Source organism: Theropithecus gelada, chromosome 2 (assembly GCF_003255815.1).
Source record: "Theropithecus gelada isolate Dixy chromosome 2, Tgel_1.0, whole genome shotgun sequence".
Lineage (NCBI taxonomy): Eukaryota > Metazoa > Chordata > Mammalia > Primates > Cercopithecidae > Theropithecus > Theropithecus gelada.
In genome coordinates this window covers 130959574-130985268 of record NC_037669.1, presented here as the reverse complement: position 1 = coordinate 130985268, position 25695 = coordinate 130959574, and the positions used below count along the sequence as shown (strand labels likewise).

Below are 25695 nucleotides of genomic sequence, written 5' to 3'. Positions count from 1 at the left end.
ACAGGGCCTAAATTGGGGTCTGTTGCAGAGTTGTCTAGCATTGTCTGAAGGCTCCGTCTCCCTTTCAGACACTGAGTGTGGCAGCTCACAGTACAATTGCACTGTTTTTCGTACCTCATTCTGCGGAAGAACACATTCCCGCATGCTGCAACACCACTTGCAGTTACTTCCTGCAAGAGAAATGTACTTCCCCACCTCAGTGACACTGGGCTTGGCAAGGGATTCGTCTCAGCCAGTGGATGTATTAATATATGCCACTGTGCTTCCACCAGCTTTTTAATTTCCTTCTGTAAGAACAGCATGTTCCAAACGGGCTGCCCCTCAGCCTGGATCCCGGAATGAAAGACACATGGAGCAGGGTTGCAGCCAACCACTGCCATGCAATGTGAGTGAAAACATTTGGTTGTCATCAAGTCTGAGATTTGGGTGTTACTGTAGCATTTGTGACCCTTAGCAAAGCTAACTAATGTGCTAAGTCACAAATTCAACACTTGCAGACAGGGAAAGCAAGTGAGGCAGAGGGTGTGTGAAACTATGGGGATGGCAGGGCTAAGGCAGATGGGGCTGAATCACCGCAAGGAAAAGCCCCAGTATTAAACGTTGTTATATGAGTTAAAATTTTTACAGCTGCTGATTTGATTAAACACCAGGTCATGATTTTAATAACATAGCTAATATTTACTTCCTGAAAGCTTATTAAGAAATATAGTTAAAAACAAAAAAAATAATGACCCAATCTCTTAATGTTTTCCTAATCATTTAACTTTGTAGGTTCTTTTAGACACCAACCTTCAGTTCAGAAGAAACAATCTTCTGAAACTTGGCAATTATTCACATTTTACTTGTTTGGTGTTTTTTGTTTTTGTCTTTTCTAAAAGTGAAAGGGAATTTTTTTGTGTGTTAAAAGTTCTCTCTAGAAATGTTTTGAGTTAGCTTCCCAAACATCGATGTACAGAAATGTGGCACTTAACAATGGAGATATGTTGTAGAGAAATATGTCAGGTGATTTTGTTGTTGTGCAAACATTACAGAGTGTACTTACACAAACCTAGATGGTATAGCCTACTATATACCTAGGCTACATGGTAGAGCCTATTGCTTCTAGGCTGCCAACCTGTACAGCATGTTACTGTACTGAATACTTACTATTGGAAACGGTCACACAATGGTATTGGTGTATCTAAAATAGAAAAAGCACAGTAAAAACACCAAACAGTATAAAAGATAAAAAATAGTACATCTGCATAGGGAGGGCACTTACCACGAACAGAGCTTGCAGGAGTGGAAGTTGCTCTGTTTGAGTCACTGAGTGAGTGGTGGGTGAATGTGAAGGTCTCGAACATTACTGTGCACTACTGTAGACTTTACAAACACGGCACACTTAAAGTAGGCCACACTAAATTCATTTAAAAATGTTCTTTCTTCAGTAATTAAACTTAAATCACTGTAACTTTACAAACTTTTAAACTTTGACTCTTTTGTAATAACACTTAGCTTAAATTTAATAACACTTAGCTTAAATTTAAAGCACAAATATCTTGTAAAACTGCACAAAAATATTCTTTATATCCTTAGTCTATAAACTTTTTCCTATTTTAAACTTTATTTTTTTACTTTTTAAACTTCGTTAAAAACTAAGACACAAGCACACATATTAGCCTAGGCCCACAGGGTCAGGATCATCAGTATCACTGTCTTCCATCACTACATCTTGTCTCACTGGAAGGTCTTCAGGGGAAATAGCATGAAAGGAGCTGTCATCTCCTATGATAACAATGCTTTCTTCTGGAATACCTCCTGAAGGACCTGCCCAAGGCTGTATCAGAGTTAACATTTTTTTTTTTTTAATAAGCAGGAAGAGAACACTCTAAAATAATGATGAAAAGTAAATACACAAACCGGTGTCATTTATTGTCATTATCAGTATTACGTACTGTACATAACTGAATGTGCTGTACTTTTATACAACTGGCAGTGAAGAGGTTTGTTTACACCAGCATCACCACAGACACGTGAGTAATGCACTAGGCTATGACATTACAACGGCTATAACATCATGAGGCAATAGATTTTCTGCTCCATTATAATTTTATGGGATCACTACTGTATATGTCATTATGCAGTACATGACTATAATCTTCTGCAAAACCAGTCAAATCTAACCATGCCACAAAAATAACTACCACCATCTGTCTTAAAGAAAGTGACTCCTATATGGATGGAGATTAACAAGGGCATAGATCGATTCCATAGAATATTTCATTTAACTGATTTTAATATAACTGGATTAGGTCTGAGCCTTGGGAAACAGAAATCGCCTTGTTATAGAGAACCACACATTACAGTTTTAACTGAAGTTGTCTTTCATATAGGACAATCATAAATATGAATATTACAAGAGCTGACTACATCCTTTCAAGTTTATATTTCCTGACAAAGGATATGATCTTTTTCCATCCTATAATTCAGAAAAAAATAACCACCTGCCCTATATAAACTCTAAAAAGAAAACTGCATAATCCCAGGAATAGGGGACAAGGAGTACTCCTCTTTGACCTACTATTAGCAGGTCCAACAAAAGATATATCACCACATGAAGAAATGTCTTTCTACAAAAGCACAAAATTTAAATCAGATTTGACTTTACACATTAGGGCTTTCATCTTGATGAGAAACTCGTAACAGCGGCAGCTTCTTTCCTATTTATTCACAAACTGATTGTTAAAAGGAAAAAAATAGGGCAGACTAATAATGCAACTTCAGTCTTCAATCTTCTCTTTCCAACTCAAATGCTGGAATATGACACTCTTTTTATAATATTCTGCCCATGAGGTTCTCTCCCTTTTTTTCTGCCTTCAGAGTCCTTTCCAAAAGGAAATTACTGCCTGGCATTCTACATTATTCCTAATTTCCAGGTGGAAAAATGAGACAGATTAAGTGACTTCTAAAAATACTAGGGACTATATTTTTAAAAACAAGACAATAATTCAGATTTTCTTGCTTTAATTCTTCTCTATATTATCACAGTAAAATATTTAACAAAGTCCAAGAGATTACTGATACGCAATAATGACCTATGACTTTACATTAATGGAGTGATATATCAATAATAAACTGATCAGTTGAGTAACTGGAAAATGTTTGAATGTAAAGAATGATTCACTATCCTGTTTATATTGTATTGAAATTGTCAAAACATTTAAAAACACAGAAAGTTTGGAGTAATATTAAATAATAATTAATAACTGTGAAATACTGCAACATCTTAAAGTACCTATTAAAATGACCAAAAACAGGTAAAATTTTGTTCAGTAAAACTTCAGTGAAGTTTTTTGACACAGAACTACATATATTTTTAAATTGGTAATCCACATAAGATACACACAAAACCTTCAAGTGACTAGATTGTTCAATAAATAAAACTCCACACTATTTTGTTTTTATAGCCTAGTAAGCTTATAATTCAGTAACGCCCTTTTAAGAAATTCTAGTCTATAGAATGACATGTCCAAATTGTTTGGTCCTATTAATTTCTTTAGCAAAAACCTCTAATTCCTTTATACTTAATTCCTCCAAATATCATCTTTGAAGGGCCTAATAAATCACAAGTGTAACCCTCCAGTCTCCAGTCTGTGGGTTCTTCGTGAGTTTCAGTTCAGTGTAAGCCAGCACACTGACCTCACCATGAATTTTCCACAGTACCTACTTTATTTAACACTTTGCACAAAGTATCCTGTCCTTCTAGGCTTTCTGTAGAATGTGAAGTTAATAATGGCATGTGGTGTTCCTTAGCATGACCTGCCAAAAAGTGATGATCTCCTTGGAAGAAAAGCCATGGGCTGCAATCACACGTCTGAGTTGACAGACATCCAAATGGATTCTATATAGAAAGAAAAGATTTGTGTCTTCTGGAATATGAATGTTCACTTTTAATAAATTCAAACAGATCCCGACATAAACATCTTCAAACTTGATGGGTTTTACGTGACCCATCATTTCATAGATCCTTGGCACCAAATCTCTGGACATTATATAACCCAACCCACTGCAGTATGGAGGGAACACCTTGAAAGGATACTCCTGGTATGAAATATGGGTTTTTTGGTAAAATCCTCTATAGGAATAATTATCAATTAGAGGATAACCTGTGAAAAACTTCTCTGAGTGGTTTACGTTTAAAAGATACTTCACTAAATTGCCAGTATTGATGAAAACATCAGTGTCTGTCTTCATGATGTACTTGGCATTGGGGCAAAACTCAGTTACCCACCTGAATGCCATAATGGTTTTCAAGGTCAGGTTATTATATGTGTCTAAAAAATCTTGTCGGATTATGTCACCATAAAGAAGGTGTTCATCCTCTAAGGACAATGCCAACATTTTGTCTTCCTTTTCAGCCTCTTGGCCTAATAAGAAAAATGTAAGAACCTCATATCCCCACCAAGACTTTTTTTCACCCCAAGTAACTCTAATGGCCTGCCTGGCTTTCACATCTGAAGGGTGGGAGGTCACCAGGATGACCAGAAATGGATTTTGATGAGAGCAGTTTGAATGCTCTCGAAGTGTGAAGTGAAAGTCTTGTCTGTAAATCGGCTCATACTCATAGAAGTACATCCAGTTCACGCGTTCTATCACATTGTAGTGGGGAAGGCTGAGGTACCACATCACCAGGAAACTCAGGAGTGACAGCAGCAGGAGGCTCCATTTGAGGGATCTCAGTGACATCCTACTCGGAAGGACAGTCCAGAGAGCCAGGGCCATCCACAGCAGCTCAGAAGCACGCGAGTTGAAAGTTCTGGAAGGGTTATCGAAAATTGCGTTAATATTCCACACCCAAAACACATTTTCAAAAGACATCTGACTATCTACTCAAGGAGAAAGGGTAGAACAAAATCTCCAGAGTAAAACAAAAAGTCCTGACTTGAATCTACTTCATTTAACTATAAGCAAATAAATACCAGTAACCAAAACTCTTATTTTAGCTTCTTACATCAAGACCAATGTTAGACATCCTTTGATTATTTTTGGAGTAGAGTTATCCTACTCTATCTAAATTAACAGGTTACTGTTAAATATAATTCTGTCCTAGGTGCAGATAGGATAGGGACAGAAAGAGATGGGTAATGGGTTAAAAAATAAATCTACCATAAAAACAAATAAATAAAATGTATCTCCTAACTATAAAAAAAGGATTTAGTTCAAGGGGATATTACTAGCCACATGCCCAAATAAACGAAGGGTCTTTCTCAGCTGTGTGTTCTGATATGGATTCTAGCAAATTCGGATAAGAAAAACCCTATAGTGATCATTATTCTATTATTAGTGACTGCTGATGTGGGATAAGGTAGAGATTCTTCACCTGAAAGGCAAGTCCTCCAGACACAAATAGGATCATCTCTCTTGAGTTTTCAAACACTGACTATGAAACAGCTTTTACTTGCCCCAAACACCACCTATCCCTTCTTTTACCTCATTGGTTAAACTCAAATGCTAGTCTGGACAGCAACTGTTTAAATCAAAGGCCCGTCCTTAGTACTAAGTTTCCACATTTCCCATTCCAACCTCTTCAGAAATCACACACCCAATCAGAATCATGGGACGGAAACTCCTAGAACACTTGCTTTTACACAGAAGCTCTAGCTGAGACAAGAGGAGGCATAGAACATTCAGACTGTAAAGTGACGGCAAGGCCTCAGCTCTGTTCCTGATCTCAAGGCAGAGGGTGGTTTATAATCTGGGATTCCATAGAGCTTTCCTTGCACCACGGGCACAGACTTCAGTCTGCAGGCATTCATGTATGTGTGTTTACTGGACATCTTCTACTTCCAAAGACCAGGCACTAAGGAGACCAAAGGAAGTAGGAGACAGGAGAAAGAAGAAATCCCAAGACAACGTGTAAACATGGCACCACAGTGCAGTACACACTGTTTACACCAAATGCTAAGGAATTTTAGCATAAGGGACAGATGAACAACATGAGGAAGGGTGGGCTAAGGAGGCTGCTGGCAGGTGCGCTTTTACCCACAATTATATGGGGGAGAGTTCTTGGAAAGTTGGAATTCACTATGGAGAATGGACATTAATGTCCTTATGGGGAGGCTGGTCTACCAAGGGTTCTACCTTGGGTCAACTTTAGGGTCTCTGGACATACAGGCCCTCTATCTCTTAATACATATGAAAATAACAGGATTTCAAGGCTCCTTGTTCTCTTCATCTGGTCATCTCTTACCTGCCCTGATAACGTCTCGCCACAATTATCTTTTCTGTATGTAATGCTTTCCATATTTTAACCCACACAACGGAATGTAATGTTTTAGCAAACTCTCTCCAGTTCGGTTCCATGTATATGTGTCTTGCTTCTCCACTTACATTCTATGACCTTGTTGGCAAAAACAATTTTTCTCTCAGGAGTCAAAGTGCAAGACAAAGTGAGGCCTACGGCAGGAGTGCAATGGACACTGAAGCTTGATATGCTATCTCCATTTGTTAAAGGATAAAATATAGATCTGTCCATCCACCTCCTATCCTCCCCTATCCCCTTTACTAGCCATACACTGCCAATCCCAGAAAAAAACCTGAAGTGGAATAGTTTGAGAACAAGAATTATGAAATTAACACTGCCTTTATATGTTTTCTCCTCACCTGGCTGAGCATTTACATAACCCTTGAGGGCACCATTTACAACTCAGCCACTAACGACTTGTACATTTATTACAACAAGTATCTCATTCTAACAAATCAGCAGATTTTAACAGATTTTGGAAAAACAAAGGAAAGTGTTGTAAGGGGTGTCATTTATAAATTGCATATGGATGATGAAGGCCCTACTACTCTTCAACAATGGGAAGAACTTAAAATGGCAAATCTTATTATAAAAGTTACTTTTTACACATTCTATAAGCCATAGTTTCTAAATGTGAGAATGTTGACTACGGTTATGATGTCTATCATTTATGGACCCATGAATAAAATAAAGCAGCAGCAAAGAGAGGTGAAACTATCTAGTCCAAAGCGAGGAACGGACTCTAAAGAACTGGCCGGAACAGACTAGGTCACCTACAACACACGTGGCTCCAAAGCCAGCTACTAAAGTCCACTCTCCAGCTCCATCCTTTACCAGCCAGGATGAATGGGTATGTATCTCTTGAAGTCTCAGTTTCCTGTATCTATATTGAAGATATTAATATAGTGCAAATTAGTGATAATATATGCAAAGCTTCTGGCCTGTGTTAGGTATTCAACAAACAGAAGCTGTTATTATCAGCTGTGGTTCTACCCTTGGCATCATTTCCATCCTATTTGTGTTCTCTAAAATGATTCTTACTATCAAAATAGATTATCCTGAAAAGGAGGGAGGGGCAAAAAATTTTTTCATGTGGTTAAAAAATGTAATTAAAATACTAGGTAAAAATGACATGATGGCTACAAAAAGATGTTTCACAGGAAAATTAAAATATGCTAACATTCTTAGTATATTTTAAGGAACAAAGAGATATGGATAAACCTTCACATTTTGCTAAAAAGTTCATTTAAGAATGTACATTAATCTTTACATTGATCACTGAAAGAATATAGAATACGTATCTTCCAAATTGATTGAGAAATAGAAGAAAGTCAGTTATCTGTCTATTCAATATAAGGTAGGAAAATGGGAAAGAAAAAGAAAAAATGCATGCAAACAGAAAATGCAAAAGATGATGGCAGGAATAAATCTAAATGTGCTGTTAATTAAGGAAACGTAAACTTATCTACTAAAAAAAGACTCTCAGGCTGGGCATGGTGGCTCATGCCTGTAATTCCAGCACTTTGGGAGGCCAAGGCAGGCGGATCACCTGATGTCAGGAGTTCAGGACCAACCTGGCCAACATGGCAAAACCCCATCTCTACTAAAAACACAAAAATTAGCCAGGCACAGTGGTGCACACTTGTAGTCCCAGCTACTCGGGAGGCCGAGGCAGGAGAACTGCTTAAACCTGAGAGGCAGAGGTTGCAGTGAGCTGAGATCCTGCCACTACACTCCAGCCTGGACAACAGAGCAGCAAGACTCTGTCTCAAAATAAATAAACAAACAAACATCATTAATAAGGGGCAAAGGAGATGTTATTACTAATAGAAGAAACCATCCAAAAAGATAATTTAACAATCATGAAACTCTATAACCATAAAAACATATCATCAAAATACATAAAGCAAAACCTGAAGAGTATGGGTATAAATGGGAAAATTTATAATGGGAGATTTTTAATACATCTAAGTAACTGATACATCAAGCAGATAAAAAAGGATACGAATGTTTCAAATAATATTAATCTTGATCAAATGAAACATTTAGTACCTTTCATCTAATAAAAAGAATAGAAAGATTCATTTTTAAGACAACATAACACATTTAAAAAGAAAACTAATAATATTAGGTAACATAAGCCTTCTCAACAATTTTAAAAACAATAATATAGGCTACATTCTCTAACCACAGCACAATTATAAATCAATTGCAAAAAATATGGAAAACACTTAAAAAAGTTAAAAACCATAAAATTTCCTAAAAATTTGTTTAGAAGCCCGAGGCGGGTGGATCATGAGGTCAGGAGATCAAGACCATCCTGGCTAACACAGTGAAACCCCGTCTCTACTAAAAATAAAAAAAAAAAACAACAAAAACAATGTTTAGAAGCTCAAAATCCTCATATACACAATTTGTTTCATCCATAAATTTAAAGAGAACACCATATCTGCACTGCACACGAGCAATGTAAAACGTTTCAATGCAGGAGCTACTATACCAATCTCTTACTTGAAAATTACTGGGGTGATGGAGGAAAGACAGCATTTTTTATTTCCTGCTTTAAAGAATCATCTATAGTTCAGGGGAAGCAAATAGCTCTAATTGAAGAGAAAAAGCTCTTCTTTATAGAAAAATGCCACTTATAGGCTAGGTATCATGGCTCACACCTATAATCCTAATGCTTTGGGAGGCTAAGGTGGGAGGATCACTTGAGACTAGGAGTTCAAGATCAGCCTGGGCAACAATAATGAGACCCTGTCTCTACAAAAAATAATAAAATTAGCCAGGCATGGTGGCATGAGCCTGTGATCTGGCTACTTGGGAAGCTGAGGCAGAAGGATGGTTTGGGGGTGGGAGGTCCGGGCTGCAGTGAGCTGTGATTGTGCCACTGCACTGTAGCCTGGGTGACAAAGTGTGATCCTGCTTCAAAAATAAATAATTTAAAAATGTTTTAAAGAAAAATGCCAATTAGAAATGTATAGCAATCACCCCTGCAGTTTCCTGGACCATAGTTTCAGTTATCCACAGTCAACTAGAGTCTGAAAATATTAAATGAAAAATTCCAGAAATAAACAATTCATAAGCTTTAAATTGCACACTGTTCCGAGTAACATGACAAAATCTCACACCACCCTTCTCTGTCCCAGGTGGAACACGAATCCTCCCTCTTCCCAGCCTATCCACACTATATATGCTACCCACTTGTTAGTCACGTAGGAGCCCTCAGTTATCAGATTCACTGTCATGGTATCTCAGTACTTGCGTGCAAGTGACCCTTATTTTACCTAATAATGGCCCCAAGGCAGAAAAGTAGGGATGCTGACAATTCAGATAGGTCAAAGAGAAGCTCAAAGTGCTTCCTTTAAGTGAAAAGGTGACCTTGGCATTCCTTGGGTAGGGTGTGGTACTACAGTGGTTTCAGGCATGGTTGGGGGACAGGGTGTTGAACATAGCCCCCATGGATAAGCAGGGACTACTATAGATGGAATGACAGAATAAGAAAACTGTAATTTTGCAATCTTTCATGAAATTACTGATGATTATTCATCAGGGTTTTGATAATAAATACAAGGTTGATGGAGAATTGGCTATCTGTATGACGCCAAAGTAACACCATGAAGATTACTTTTTAATTGCAAGAACTGAAAAAATATAAACTTTACATTAGAAGATCAGGGTTTCACCACTCTTAACCCAATAATTAATCTTAACATCATAAATGATGGAACAAACACATATTAGATATCTCCTAATGAGATACAATGTAATTTTTAACTGGAATCTAATCAAATTTTACAATAAATACAGAGGATAGAAAGAAAATCTAAGGAACATCACAAGAAAGCAATCAAATCCATAAATGTATGTCCATAAGATAATAAAGTTGGTATGTCTTCCAATGGAATCCCATATGATAGCTAAATGAACTGGATTTGTACACAGTACATCAATTTAACTCTCAAAAATAAAACATTGAGTATAAACAAGTTATATAATGATACATGTATAAATTACCATTTATAAAAATTCTAAAACACAAGAAATGATTAACCTTTAGAAGCAACTATGAATAATGATTTTAATGGGACTACAGGAAAACATACCACACCCATCAGCAGGAAGAATGAAAGGAACATGTGGTTAAAGGGGAAAAAAAACACTGGTCACAAATACTATACTATAATTAACAGCTGCTAATTCAGGGCAATGGAAATATAGGTGTTCTCTAATGTTTAGTTTTCTTTGTATTTTAAGTTTATGAAAACAAACAGGAAAAAAGCATAATAAAAATGCTTTGGATATCAGAGCCAATCCACCCTAAATCTTGACTGCAACAATGACTAGTTGTATGACCTTAGGCACGTTAGTTACCTTCTCAAAAGTTTCATTTTTCAGCTATGAATCAGGCATCACAAAACCAATTCAATTATTGTGAGGTTTAATGGAAAGAACCTGGGTTAACCAGTCAGCACAGAGCCTGGTCCAGGACCAAGAGCACTTAATGGTTTCTGAATATTCCCAATATAAAGCAATGCTAAATTTTTGAGGTTACAGATATCCTAAATTTCTGATTTGATCATTACACATTGTATATATGTATCAAAATATCACATGTACCTTATAAATATGTACAACCATCAATCAATAAACATATTTTTAAAATGATACTCAGCCATATACACAAAGGCTCAACTGAAATGGCCCCTGTGTTCACAGCATGTGTGTGTCACAGAAATCAGACTGGCCAGAGACCTCGGATTGGCTCATTTCCTGATAGTGAGAGCACACGGCAGCTGGCCTGCCTCCTTAGGACAGCTGAGTAGTGGGCTACAAGGACCCTGACACTGTTCTAACTTCCACGTCCCAAAGGAGGGACGGAAAGAAGAATCAACAATAGCGATGAATAGAAAACAATATGAAAAGGCCCAACAGGGAAGTATGCTATTGTTTTATTACTGACTTCTTAAATAATGCCACACATCACTGTCAAGAAAGAAATTACAACTTAAAAATAATTTCCATTTTCTAAAAGATAAACTTGACACTGTGGTTCACACCTATAATCCCAGCACTTTAGGAGGCTAAGGCGGGAGGATCGCTGGAGGCCAAGAGTTCAAGACCAACCTGGGGGAACACAGTGATACCCCATACCTACAAAAATTTTTTTAAGATAAATTTGTGCTTATATTAACTACACATGAATTTGCCAACTATACTATAAGCAATTTCCATTAAGCAAACAGTTCTTATCTATCCCACCAACTTAGTGCAATGCTGGGTGAACAGCAGGCCACCAGTAATTACTTGTTGATTTAGGGGTTGATCTGCAGCAGTTGAAAAAACATCTCAAATACTAGAAAAGCTCAGAAAACCTCCAGCTTCCAGTGTATTAAGTGTACCAATGCTTCAACCATCAATGAAAGCACCACTTTCAAAGAGGGGGTAATCAGCACCTCCGTTATTAAATGCTGTAGCTTTACAGCAGCCAAAGATGGCCGTCTCCTTCCCAATGCCTCAACAATCACAGGCTGTATCTCTGTTTTATCTACAGGTGTTACAGACGCAAAAAGGCTCCGTGGGCCAAAACAACCAGCAATCATTCAAACAAACTATTATTATTATTATTATATATTTTTTTGAGATGGAGTATTGCTCTGTCACCCAGGCTGGAGTGCAGTGGCGCAATCTTGGCTCACTGCAACCTCTGCCTCCTGGGTTCAAGCTATTCTCCTGCCTCAGCCTACCAAGTAGCTGGGACTACAGGCATATGCTACCACGCCTGGCTAATTTTTGTATTTTCAGTACAGAGAGGGTTTCACCATATTGGTCAGGCTGTTCTTGAACTCCTGACCTCATGATCAACCCGCCCTGGCCTCCCAAAGTGCTGGGGTTACAGGTGTGAGTAACCACACCCAGCCTAAACTATTCTTTTTTTTTTTTAGTGGAGGGCTTCTCAGAGTTTTTAGTATGTTAAGGTACATTCTCTGAGAAAAGGATATAATATGCAATGTTTCTCAAATTTCTGTGAACAACGAGCCAATTTTAATAGGCTTAATTTTCAGAACCTCTGTCAAGACTTGTATTTCACACCTTTGGAAACCCCATCTTAGGAGGTCTCTGTATTTATTGATTTAAGAGGTCAGTTTCTGTGAATTATTAAAACCATAAAAATTGTAGTTGTAGTCTGGAGTAAATACAGATTGGTTCATTTACTTCAGACAACTTTTAGGAATTATTAAAGCTGAACATTTATGTGCCCCACAATACAACAATCCCACTTGAGGCAGGACACTCACCATTAATGTGTATGTATGTCAAGGACATCAAGAAATATACAAGTGGGGGCTCAAGTCCTTCTAATGGCAGCCCCCCCTCAAAAAATGTACAAGAAAGGTCATTACAGCACACTAGTCATGATAGCCCCAACATGGAAACAACCCAAATATCCACCCACCATAGCAGGCAGAAATCCATATAACAGCACATTATCCAAAATGGACAAACTACCACACCACATCACAGCATGGACAATCTGCCAACCATAATGTTGTGTGAAAAAAGCCAAGCACATAAAGAATAGACACTATGATTCCATTTACGCCAAGTTGAAAAGTAGGCAAACTAAGCTATGGTGTTAGAATTCAGGACACTGCAACCTCTGGGGAGACGGAGGAAATATAAGTGGGATGGAATGAGGGGACTTTCTAGGTGGTAGCCATGTTTACTCTGACAATTCACCTTACAACTTATGCACTCACCTTTTTGCATGTCATACTTCATTACAAACATTTTTTAAAAGCCTAGCAGTCCAGTCAGTCATTCTGTGTATCACTGTGGGCACTCAGGGTTAATGAGTATTAACAATGGTACCAGGAGATGGCAACAGTAACTGCTTCCAGGCACCAGATCATGTAATCTTCATGAGAGTCCCATGAATTAAGGTGCTTTAAAAACCCCTATTATCCCCTTTTAATAGGTGAGAAAACTAAGGCTTAGGGAGAATATGCTCAAAATCACAGGCTTGTAAGTGGTGGAGACAAACTCAAACAAGACTCCAGATCTCACGTTCTTGGCTGCTAGATCCCAGGGAGTGTGCTGCCTGCTCGCTATGCTTCCTATGCTAAGGAGCTCTTCTGACCAGAGCTGCTTTGAGTTTTAATTTCTTGCAACCATTGAACCTTGATATAAACAGTATAGCAGCATCACAGCCTTATCATTTTCACAAGGAAGACTCAAAATTCCTACCCTTAAAACCTAAAATACAAATTTTTAACAAGAATAGTAACTAATCATTCATGCAGATACACCCTTTTTTATTTTACTACAAAAACATACTGGAGGTCACTAGAAAATAAATGGGGGTATTGGTATTCAAATGCAAAGACTCCAGGAAAACAGACAAACAGAGATACTACAACGGCACAACTATTTAAGCCAAAATAACCCGAAACTCTTTCCTGGAGTGCAAAAACGTTGGTTATTTCCTGCAAAAAGAAATCAAATGTAATCATTAAAAAATATATTTATTCTAATTGCAAATGTAATATTATGTTCATTACAGAAAATTTAGGGAATGCCAAAAAAGCACAGAGACAATAAAAGCTTAAAAATAACAATATTAACATCAAAAAAAAAAAATTTAGAGATGTGTCTTGCTATGTTTCCCAGGCTGGAGAGCAGTGGCTATTCACAGGCACAATCATCCTCGAACTCCTGGCCTCAAGTGATCCACCCCAGTAGCTAGGACCACAGGCATGTGTCACAATGCCAGCAACAATGTTTCACATTTTTTATGAAGATCTGTTAAGTCTCTGGCTGCAAGGGTTTATATAAGCCTCTTTCTCATCTGCTACTACTACTCCCTCCCAATCCTATTTCAACCACATGGCTTCCATTATTTTTGATTTTTTAAATTTTTTCTTAATTAAAAACATATATAAATATATAGAGATGGGGTCTTGCTATGTTACCCAAGCTGGTCTCGAACTCCTGGACTCAAGCAATCCTCCCACCGCAGCCTCTTAAAGTGCTAGGATTATAGATGTGGGCCACCAAACCCGGCCTGGCTCCCATTCTTATCCCTGAATACGTCAACTATTTTGCTCCCTTGCGGAGCCTGCACTTACTCTGCCCCTCCAACCAAAAAGCTGGTTCTTGGAAAGGCTGGCTCCTCATGCCTCAGATCTCAGCACAGTGTCACTTAGGAGAGTCCGTCCCTGACCCCTTATCTCAAGTAGTTCTCCCAGCACTTATTTTCTATCACATCCCTCATTATTCCCTTCCATAAAGTACATGAATGTGCTTTGGTTAAGGAATAGGTCAAGGCGAACATTCGGGTCAAAGTTGACTTAGCAAGTTTAGGGCACAGGCGCATACTTAACTTGTTAGATAACCTGTCTGTGTAAGTTTATACTTGGCTTTGAGTCGCTATTGTTTGTAAAAGGTATAACTGCCCTGCTGATGCTGTGCACAGGGCTTGAGTTGGCTTGACATGGCTTGGGGGTGCACTAATGCCCAGAGAGAGTAATGCTACTGACCCCTGTAAGGGAGAGTGGGTCGCCTCGGGAAAGAGGACTTATGTCCAGAGGGAAAAAGTAGGCTGCTAACCCTGATGCCGGCATTGTAGGCCAGGGAGTGCAGCTGAAAGGGTGGGGGCAGCAGGAGCAGGCTCATAAGAGGAGCCACAAAGCTGAAGTAAACAGCCAAGATAAAGAAACTGTGAGAAAGAGTTAGTGTAAGTAAGCTGCTGATTAAAAAGCTGCTGAATAAAACTACATTTCACCTGCCTACAGCCCCTCGAGTGTTCATTCAGCTATTCGCCCATCCACCCACTCCCCTCGGACCTCAGCTGGGACTCAAACCTAACATCTTGTCGGACATCAGCTGGGACTTAAACCTAACACCTTCTCAGCATTTAACCCTATCTAGACTTTTAAAAATCTATTTCTATTTGTTTATTGTCTGTTCCCTTCAAAAGAATGTAAGATTGAAGAGGGGGAAAACCTGACCTATCTTATTCACTGCCATATTTCCAGTGTCTAACACACAGTAGGCTCTCTGTAATATTCGCATACTTTGTAAATGGTTTGGTAACGTACTTTTATCCACTTAGTAAATATTGCCAAGAATAAATTGAATCCAAAAGTAAACTGAATTTGTTAGATTATGCTTTTCAACAGCTCTCTTCTAATAACAAAACCTTATTGTAATAGGCTATGCTAACTCTGATCATGTGCATTTTAAAAGGTCCAAAAAAAACAAACGAATTTTAGCTACATTTTAGGTCCCAGCATGCTAGATTCAGGATCATCCATATGCTAACTATTATAGATAATTACCAAACTACTGTCAGTTTTGCAACATTCTAACTTTTCTTCTACATAAAATACTGCAAAGGGAGTGGAAATCTTAATTGCCTAAAAAAAGGTCCTGTGCATATTAAGTTTAATTCAAATCATCATTACATCAATCATGTATATTCCTTATTATATAACTCACATATTTGAGGGAAATTTCACCAGTACCCTTTCAAACTAAACACATTAACTCATAAAGCAATATAAAACTCTACCATTCAATTAGACTCATCAATTACACATCTATTTATTTTCACAACTCACTGCTGCTTTGTGTTTGAGGACCTCCCCTGATTATATAGAAATAAACACAGCCAGTGCCATCTGACCACTACTTTTTTCCCCTCTTCTTTAACCCAGTGGTTCTCACTTTGCACACATTACAATCTCCTGAAGAACTTGAAAAACATTGGAAGCAAAGCTGGATGCCAGACCAACTAAATCAGAGTTTCAGAGCATGGCAGGGCTCAGGTGGCAGTAATTTTAGTTTATGTGCTGCCAAAGCGAGCACCAGGTGGCAGTATTTTTAAAGCTCCCAGGTGATTTGAATGTGATGCCTAGACCCCTCCCCCAAAATGTATGGGCACCACCTGGGAGTGTATTAGGAATGCAAAGCCCCAAGCCCCACCCCAGACCTAGTGAATCAGAAACATTTTTAACAGGTGCCTTGTGGACATACTGAAGTTTGAGAAGCAATGAAATTCACTTCAGCAAATTACTCAATCTTTTTAAGGTTCAGTTACCTTATCTGTAAAATGGGAGCAATAATACCTTCTCGTGGGGTTTACTGGGAGAGCTACATGAAATAAAACGTCCTAAACATCTAGGATGGGGCTGGCACACAGTAAGGGCTAAGTAGATGGTATTGCTGCTATTATTAGAGTCCACACCATATGCTTCCTCTACAAATATTATTTGTCTACATCTCCTTTACAAACTTTGCTCCTAACTCCCAAATGTGTCTTACATGGCATGACGTTCTCTATAATACAATTAAACATGCAAATAAATCTTAGTGGATCCACCTTCTCCTTCCAAATCAGTAAGTCTTCTCCTAGAGTCCAAGGATTCTGTTTCCCCTAGAATCTCCCGCTGCCTGATGTTCTGCTATCCCGCAAATACGAGCCCCCAAGAACTACTAGTAGAGATCCACAAGGCCAAATGCGCACTTCTTGGTTCCTCCTCTGCACATGTGCTCCCCTCTCCCGGGATCTTTCTTTCTGCCCCATAGTCTTCCTACAAGTGAACATCATTTTTTTCTGGGCACCACTCACACTGTCAAAAGTCTCGCCATAGGCACTTGTAGGCACTGGAGGAGAGCTGCAAAATACAAGAACCTTTTCCGGCTGTAGTGCGTGTGATATTCAAGTGGCGTCAGGCTACTTTATTTGAGGATTGTGCATATTTGATATGATTTACATTTTTCTCCTTACTTTGGAGCATACAGCTGGACATATAATAGGAAATTTTATTTACTCAATGAATAGCAATTGGTATATTTGCTTAATTTGATAATACGTAAAAATGAAATATACTTTCCTCTGTCAGGGCAAACAAAGGCTTACATCAAAAAGAACCTGCTTTCTACTCTATCCAACTTCTTCATACTCCCCTCTCTCCAAAATTTTAGCAATAGTCCTTGCCTGGTCCTGGCACTGTAGTAAGCATGTTTTGTATTTCCATTTGTTTGATGATTACAGCAATCTTACGAAGTAGGAACCATTATTATAACATTTATCTTTCGGCTAACCAGCCTGAGATTTGGACACCTGTTCACTAGTCAGGGTGTCAGAGCCTGCAGAGCCAAGCACTGAAAACTTGGCTATCTTCACCACCCTAAGTGGAGTCTGTAGCCACTGCACTACAAAAGCTTCCTTCCTGCCTTGTTTTATCCTACTGGCCTGGTGTCTTCATACTTTCATAGTGCAGCACCTCTGTTCTTCCTCAGAGGTGAAGAGTTGTCAAAGTTAAACCACAAACTTTTGCGCAGGCATGGTGGCTCATGTCTGTAATCCCAGCACTTTGGGAGGTCAAGGCGGGCAGACTGCTTGAGGCCAGGAGTTCAAGACCAGCCTGGCAACATGGTGAAACCTCGTCTCTACTAAAAATACAACAATTAGCCAGGCATACTGGTGCATGCCTGTAATGCCAGCTATTCGAGTGGCTAAACCAGAAACTTTCAAGAAAGGGAAGTCTAGTCCAATTCCCATGCAAATCATACTGAGCTCTTCCAAATCCTCACCCAGTTTTCAACAAGTCTTCCCCAACAAGTTCACTTTTTGGCAATGGAGAAATCCCTGAAGGGACTAATGGTAATCCGTATTCCAAATAACCCTGAATATGTTGCTGAGACTCTGTAAACATCAGTGAACACTTATGACACAAACACAATGACCATCAGGAGCTAGAAGAGATTCCCTGAAAATGTTCTGTTTAACTAACCTAAGCCCCATTTTCAATAGGGTTCTTCAACAGAAGATCAAGGTAACTCCCAGACAACACCTAAGAATCAAGCTTCTCTGTAAAGAGAGCTGGGCACTTAAAGTCCTTCTGAACAAAATGGGAAAATGTGAGTAATGACAGTGGTTAGATGGCTTAAAAATCGGCTGATCCATCATAGCCAGTGTATTTTTCATGCAGTCATTTGTTCAAGAAACATTTCTTGGCCTTGTGCTGGACTCTGGGAATAGTGTTACACAAAAGTGCCAGAGACCTGCCCTCCTGCTGATGTTCTAAGGTTGACTGGAGCATCTTTGTCAAACTGGGGGAAAAAAAATCACAGGCCTATCTTTAGCCTTTTCTCATTTCATACTTCTAATTAAAGACAAAGGAATATGGGCTTATTCAATTTTGTAGGCAAGAAAAACACAGGAAAAAAATGACAAATTCATTAAAATATGTAATTACAATCCAAAAGGTTTTAACAGGTGAGAAAAAGCTAAAGACAGCAAGATGAAATTTGATGGGAACACATTTATTGTCCTATGTCAGAGTTCGAAAAACCAGCTGCACAAGAGCAGGATGGGGGGCCATTTTAACAGCAGCCTACACAGACCTTATGGTTTAGCTGAGTATGAGTCCAATATGATAAAAGGTGGTGATGTAAAGGAATAACTGGGCAGTTAGGAAACAAGGATTCTAGTTCTGGAAGGGAGGCAAGTCATTGAATTTGAGGAATTATTCCTCAACAGAATTTTAGGGCATTGGGCTAGGTTACTTATCAGGCTCCATCTGGTCCTACCAGCACAGAGATGATGTTCATTCTTGCACACCACTGTGTCCCCAGCACCTAGCATAGTGCCTGGCACATAGGAAGCACTCCGAAGTACTTGTGAATGAATGGCAGTGCTAACAGAAACTCTACAAGTGAATACTAGATTGTGTCCCCCTTCTCTAACACACACAGACACACACACACTCCCCAATACACTCCTAGGTTCAAGAAAGCATCTGGGCAAAAGGGGTCATAATTCCATAGCCCCATATGAGTTCCATTTCGAAAGGGTCACTGACAAGTTAGAAGAGGGTAACTCGTTCGGTGAAGGGTTTATCATCTGCATAAGGATTGCATGACATGTGGCTGAAGGAACTGGGATGTTCTGTTCTGGAGGCAAGAAAAACTTAGAAGGGCCATGGTAGAGATTTTCAAATTATTTTGAATAATATGTAAGTATCACTAGGCAAATGAGAAACCAAAAATAGTGTTATTCTAAGAAATGTCAAAGGTCCCTTCTAACTACAAGGTTCTACAACTTTGTTATTGACGTTTAAAATGTAGTTCATAGAAAAGGTTTCATTTTGGCATATTTTAAATTGTTCAATTTTTAAGAATGAATTTGAAGTATTTACTGAGTTTAAGAAAAAGCCCACCTCGAGCACCACTCTCTGTAGCTGTCACACAGTTTTAGGTAGACAGTGAGTATAAATACCTATACTCCATTACCATTTCTCAATTCTGCCCTTGAAACCCTGCTGGTTGCAGCACTACCACCCTCAGGTATCTTCTAAGATATATGGGAGAATGTCTTTCATTAAAGCCTCGTTAAAATGGAAGCTGCTTCCGTGTGCTGAGGTAGAAGACACCTGACTTTTTAAAGACACATGTAAGTAAGACATATTATATATACTGTTTGCAAACAAACTACTTTCTTGTAGGTAAAACAATCCCTGTATATGAGAATCTCTGATAGATTTCTGGGTTGTGGCATGCAGAATCTTTTACGGATTTCTGGGTTTGGGCTGAGAAAAATGAGGAGCAAACAAAAGCAGCAGGACTTCAGAAGGAAAATTTAGCTGCAATTTTCTTTTTGCTTCTGCCCTACTGCATATTCCAATAAAAGCATAAAAAATCACTCTTAATAATTTGCAATACACATCAGGATTTTTAGCAGGGCTTTTTTTTTTTTTAAAGGCATAGTGAACTTCTGGACACTATACAAGTTTATAGTGCTTCTAACTACAATTCACAAAGCACATTTCATGACACTGTTAAATTTGTGTTAACATCAATCCCATTTTTCAGGGAACAGTGCAGCCCAGGTAGAGGAAGACATGGAATCCAAACTCAAGCCCTTCAGCTCCAAATGCCAAGTTCCTTCTGCTAGGGCACAGTGCCCTGGGAGAGACCACCCTCACACCTAATGTCACAGCCTCCTGAGATTCCTGGGTGGGAAGCAAAGAATGCAGCAGAAGCAGACACACCTTTACACTCGGGGTGAGTAGTTGGAGAGCACCACGTAATACAGCAGTCAGTGGGAAGAGCCAACAGGTCAACCTGGTCCAGGGAGCTAGGAAAACTGGAGCAAAGATCACACAAGTCAGGCAGAACAGTAGCAAGACTGCCCTGAAAGCTGGGCTTTCTGTGTCTGTTTTGTTACAAACAGCTTTATCCACCGGAGGAAGGGCATCAGGGAGCTGCTCTAGTTAACATTTCTTCCCATTACTACCCTAAATTGAGAATATTACAGATCTTTACCATTCTTGTTAGTTAAGCCATCAATTACCTTTGCCTTAGTCATCTGAGGGTATTTCATTCATTCACTCGGTGTTCTGGACCTGTGTTAGAAGTTGGTGTAGCAGTTGGGAAGCAGACAGACAAGCCCTGTTCTCAAGCTGCAGACACTCAATGCAGAGCATGGTGGAAGACTCACAACTACACATTTCATACCGAACGTCATCAGTGAAGCCCACCTAGAGAACATGGGGGAGGCTTTCCAGCTCAAATGTTTCTAAATTAGTGACCAAAATCCACAGCAGGGAACTGAGCTTGCACTCTCAGAATGTGTTAGTGCCCAATAGAGGCATAAATTTACAGCCTGTATCAGTATAGAGAAAGGAACTATTTAATGCTAAGAGATAAAACTTGATGGTAACTTTTTATCTTAGAAAGTGCATAACTCCATTCTCAACAACAAAGTCTGTAACCAAAATAGTAGTCAAATATAATTCCAGATATGAGATATAGTTTGAGCCCTCATGTCATGCTGCAGGAATAGGTGGCTGCAGACTTGTGAAATGCTTTAAGAGGAGGACTTTGTTATTCTAACGTTTATGAGACTGTTCAAAATGCACAGCTTGAGAGTTTAGCAGAAATCCATGTTCTATTCCAGAAGTGGGCACACTTTTTTTCCCCATAAAAGGCAGATAGTAAATATTTTCTTTGTGGGCCCTAGGGTCTGTCTCAGCTACGCCATTCTGCTTTTGCATAGAAAGTGGTAACTCCATTCTTGAAAACAAACTCTGGAAACAAAACAGCTAAATACAGTTCTAGGTAAGACACACAGAAAGAGAAGCCACAGACAATGGGATCCTAGTTACCTACCTGTATTCAGAGTCACAATTACATGGGGTGGGAAACTGATAACCTACTCTAGCTTTTAGTTCCTTAATATCTCAGAGATTCAAGGAGTGCACGTTATCTCCCCAGCCAAATCTCCCAACCTTCAGGCACTTGGGGCTCTACCCTACAGATGTTCTGTAGCTTCATCTTCCTTCCCCATGCTGATGTGCCCCTACAAATTGCCGTATTTCTAGTTCATCCTCTCATCTTCCCCTAGCCTCTAATTCACAATATGTCAAAAGGCCTGGTAACAAAAGCAAATCAATATTTATAATATACAACTTTTTTATTAGTATAAAAGCATTATCCATAGTCCCAAGAGAGATGTTTGCCTAACAGTTTGCTGTTAAATGAACTGTAACTTTTGAATGCATCTGTTGTGCAAGGTCATTAAGAGTATCCTGTTTGATCCCACATGCTTGACCCCATCCATGTGGCTATCTACCACACAGTGGGAGTTTACCCCACAGTGAGCAACAATGATCCATCCCTCTAAAAGGTTATTTGGTCTGGACACAATGTAGTTGTGAAAGGGACAAAGGCATTTCCGAAAAGGGAGTTCTACCTGCATCATCCAATGGTGGATGGAACAAAGCTGGAGGCTGGGCACAAAAAGAGACATCATCCATCCAAAGGCGAAAGAGAAAAAGTACTCAATGGAGCATTTTCTTAGGGATAAAGGGAGTTGAGTCAGAACTTGAAGTTAAATATGACCAACTGAATTAACTTTTTATAGTTATCGGGTTTTCCTGAAAAACCATGGTATTTTAGTACTTCAATATTTTAGAAAAAATATATATTATTAGAGCCGGGTGAGGTGGCACACACCTGAAGTCGTGGCTACTCTGCAGGCTAAGGTGGGAGGATTATTTGAGCCCAGGGGTTCTAGTCTAGCCTGGGCAACATAAAGAGGCCTTGTCTCTGTTTTTTAAGCAAGAAAAAAGACAGAAAATATGTATTATCCAAAATGGCTTAGTAGAGTTTCACTGCTGAAGTTCTTCAAATCCTCTGATGAAAGAATCATACTAGAATATACAACAAACTTCGTGGCTACATAAATGATCCTTAAACCTTGTAAAGGGCATTATTACGGACATTATTAACCAATTAGGATAATTTATAAGTTATAAGTAAGATGAACTCACCTGTGGAACTGCAGATGAAATTTAAGTTTTTTGTTATTTTCTGTATTCCATAATTTAATTAAAACACTCAGATCTGCTGTGAATTACTGAACAGAAGAACAGAAAAAAAAATATGGCCATTCATTTGCATGAACATTTTAGTCTATGAGGGCAAAAAATGTTAGTCTCTTATCTCTTAAAAAACAGTTCTCTTCTACAGACTAATACATGTTCGATAATTTGTGCTTTTATCAAGCATCGACACATACTAAGAGCACAAATTCAGCGCCCTTCTTTTGCTTAAGCCTCCTGGGAGAAGCTAAAAAACTTGTTCCCAAACACTGCAAACCCAAATTTTCCTTACCTCTGAAAACAGAAAAAAAGACATGGTTTGGCAATTTCTTCCTTGACAGCTTTTCCGACAACACAGCCACCTCCTAAACGCAAACTGCAGAGGAAACAAAATCTCTGTGCAAACTGCAGAGGAAACAAAATCATGAAAGACCGGCAAACCTTCCTCCTAAATCCAGCAGTAAGAAGGTGAACGGGTACTGAATTCAACGACTACCCGTGCTTGAGGACGGCATCATTCCTTCCTGCTTGGAAAAGTGACACTCCGTTGCACCTCTAGGAATCCTTTTAAAACGCCTTGTATGCTCCTTAACACCGCCTGTAGGAATCCTGTAGCCTTAGCCCCGTGGGATTTCCTTCTCTCCCCGCCCCTTCTCCTCATTCCCCATTGACTTTCACATTCCTTTCCAATCCCTCCGACCGCCCTGCGCCGGGGCCCTTCCCCATAGCTCCAAGAAAGCGTTCGCCGCAGGCCTGTTAGGGGCCCACCAATACCGTAACACCGTTCCCGTCCTCTTCCTCCGCACCGCTGCAAACGCCCCGGGTCGCTACCCGGATCTGACGGTGGCTGGACCCGCACAGGCGACGCAAGGTAAGGTGGACAACCAGCGGCTGCGGCCGCGGCCTGGGCCCTCCGCGTAGCCCACTGCCCCACTGGGCCCCTTCTCCCGCGCTCACCGGACGCGGGGAGCTGCTGGTCGCCGAGGCCCGAGCCCGAGCGCCAAGGCGGGGCGACTCTACCTGGGCCACGCTCCGCTCCAAAGGAGTGGGCGGTGCCTCCGGCCTAGCTGCCGGGCTCTAGGCGTTTACAAGGATGGCGCGTTCCAGGAAAGGCAGGTCCAGTGGCCACGCCCGCCACCCAGCAGCAGGTCTCAACCGCCTCGGAGACTCTGCAGGGCCGCCCTTCTCACTCACCTCCTGTGCTCCGCGCGCACCCAGCTCGGAAGCGGGAAGGTGGACTGCGCTCCCGCTCTGCGCACACACGCAGCCTCCCCGCAGCCGCACGCACGGCCGGGCGCGCGCAGACCACGCGCCGGGGCCGCGGCCGGAAGCCCCTGGCTGCACGCGCGGGCCCAGGTGGCCCCCAGCCCTGTGAGCTTGCATGGCGCGCCCTCTGGATCCTCGCGGTCATCTTGCATTCCGAGCACCGCCGTGTTATGTGTGCCTTTAGCTGATGCTGGCCAAGATTACACAACTTAGTGGCAGACATCAAGCTAGCATTTCTGTTTAAGATCCTTGGCCTGGAGGCGGCCCTGGAGGGATTTTCTTGTTAAACTTCATACATAACTAATTAGGAAAGCAGAAACCTTAGGAGGAGTTCTTTGCTGTCTCAGAAGAAATGCCCGTACTTCTTCTGGAATCGATGGGAAATAGAGTTGGGGGTAAGAGAGACACGTCAGGTTTCAATGGCCTGTGTATGGATGGGAGTCCCAGGGAGTTGCTTTTGTACACCTAAGCATAGCTGACCTAAACTCTCAGATCCATCTCCTCAAACTCCTTTTACCAAGATGTGCAGTATTGATTGTACTGGTCCTTTCCTCAAAATCAGGTGGGTCTGAATCATGTATTTAACCACTACCACGCCCAGCCGTGGGCACCATCCCTGATTGTAACCCACACATTTGCATCAAGACTGTAAACGTGGCCCACCATTTCTTTTTGTTTATTCTTTGGCCTGACTGCTTCTTCCTTATAGCCTTTTTCTGCAAAATTACTTATGATAGTTTGAAGGTTCTCTGAAAATAATAAGGGTGAATATAGAGATCAAAATGGGTGTGCAACAAAAGTAAGTATAGATAGTAGCAGTGTAAGTCAAGGACTTAGTTGGCACTGCATAAATAATCAGATCTAAATTATAATAATCAGATCTAAATTATGGTTGAGATTGTTTTCCTGGTTCCAGCCTTGGCCGGTAGCTGTGTCCTTTGCAGAGGGTAAAGTGATTGCTGCCCTGCTGCACGCCTTTATCACAACTATTCTTCACCCCACCTGGGCTGACAGTTCACCTCACTAAGTCAAGGAGGTCCATTAATAACAAAACCAGACAGGTTTCACTGCAGATAGATTAATATACTGAAAAAATAGACCTCTTATTTGGAAGAATGCTTTAGGGCATTAATATTATATTTTACAAATTCTGTTTCTTAAAATTTTAGAAAAGTTGTATTTCAATACTGATTTTAAAAATGTTTTGAATGTCCTTTGAGTAACCAGCAGGTATATGTGCTCATAGCTGCCAAAACCTCCCTGGAATGCAAAGCAGAGCCATAGACAACAGATTGGGGTAAGAAATTCTCCTAAATAAAGTGAGACAAAAAGGTCCAAAACCTTATGAGATTATTTCCTTTGAAGCAGTCTCCTTTTTCTTTGTGTAGCATTTATCAGCTTGTGCTTGAGTCATCTATTGCTGCAGAGCAAACTCTTCCAAAATATAGTTGCTTGCAAAAATGTCAATTTAGTATTTCTCATAATTCTGAAGGTTGGTTATGTGGTTCCTCTCTGGTTTTGATTGGACTCATTCATACAGATACATTCAGCTGTAGCAGGGGTTGGCCAAATTTTCTGTAAAACAGGATCAGATAGTAAATATTTTAGAGTTTGTCTCTGTCACTATTCTTCTTATTTATTTCTTATTTATTTTTTATAAGCTATTAAAAACCCAAAGCTCAAAAGCAGGCTATGGCCTACAGGCTGTAGTTTGCCACTCCCTGAACTGGAGAATCAGCTGAGCTGAAACTC

At 39.9% G+C, this 25695-nt stretch overlaps 1 protein-coding gene across 21 annotated transcripts; it reads right to left on the bottom strand.

The window, feature by feature from the left end:
• Positions 1-1878: 1878 nt before the first annotated feature.
• On the bottom strand, positions 1879-24027 carry B3GALNT1 (beta-1,3-N-acetylgalactosaminyltransferase 1 (globoside blood group)). Of its 21 annotated transcripts, none has more exons than XM_025377470.1 (7): positions 23446-24027; positions 22970-23053; positions 22627-22712; positions 22310-22402; positions 20344-20438; positions 7926-8044; positions 1879-4795 (listed from the first exon to the last, which is right to left on the bottom strand). In XM_025377470.1, the coding sequence occupies exon 7, from the start codon at positions 4759-4761 to the stop codon at positions 3766-3768; it is 996 nt and encodes a 331-aa protein (XP_025233255.1). In that variant the 5' UTR covers positions 4762-4795; positions 7926-8044; positions 20344-20438; positions 22310-22402; positions 22627-22712; positions 22970-23053; positions 23446-24027; the 3' UTR covers positions 1879-3765. The 21 variants fall into 21 exon arrangements, with proteins under 21 accessions (XP_025233255.1, XP_025233263.1, XP_025233262.1 ...); XM_025377478.1 differs by having other exon boundaries at positions 22970-23071; positions 23635-24027; XM_025377477.1 differs by having other exon boundaries at positions 22970-23071; positions 23872-24027.
• Positions 24028-25695: the final 1668 nt, after the last annotated feature.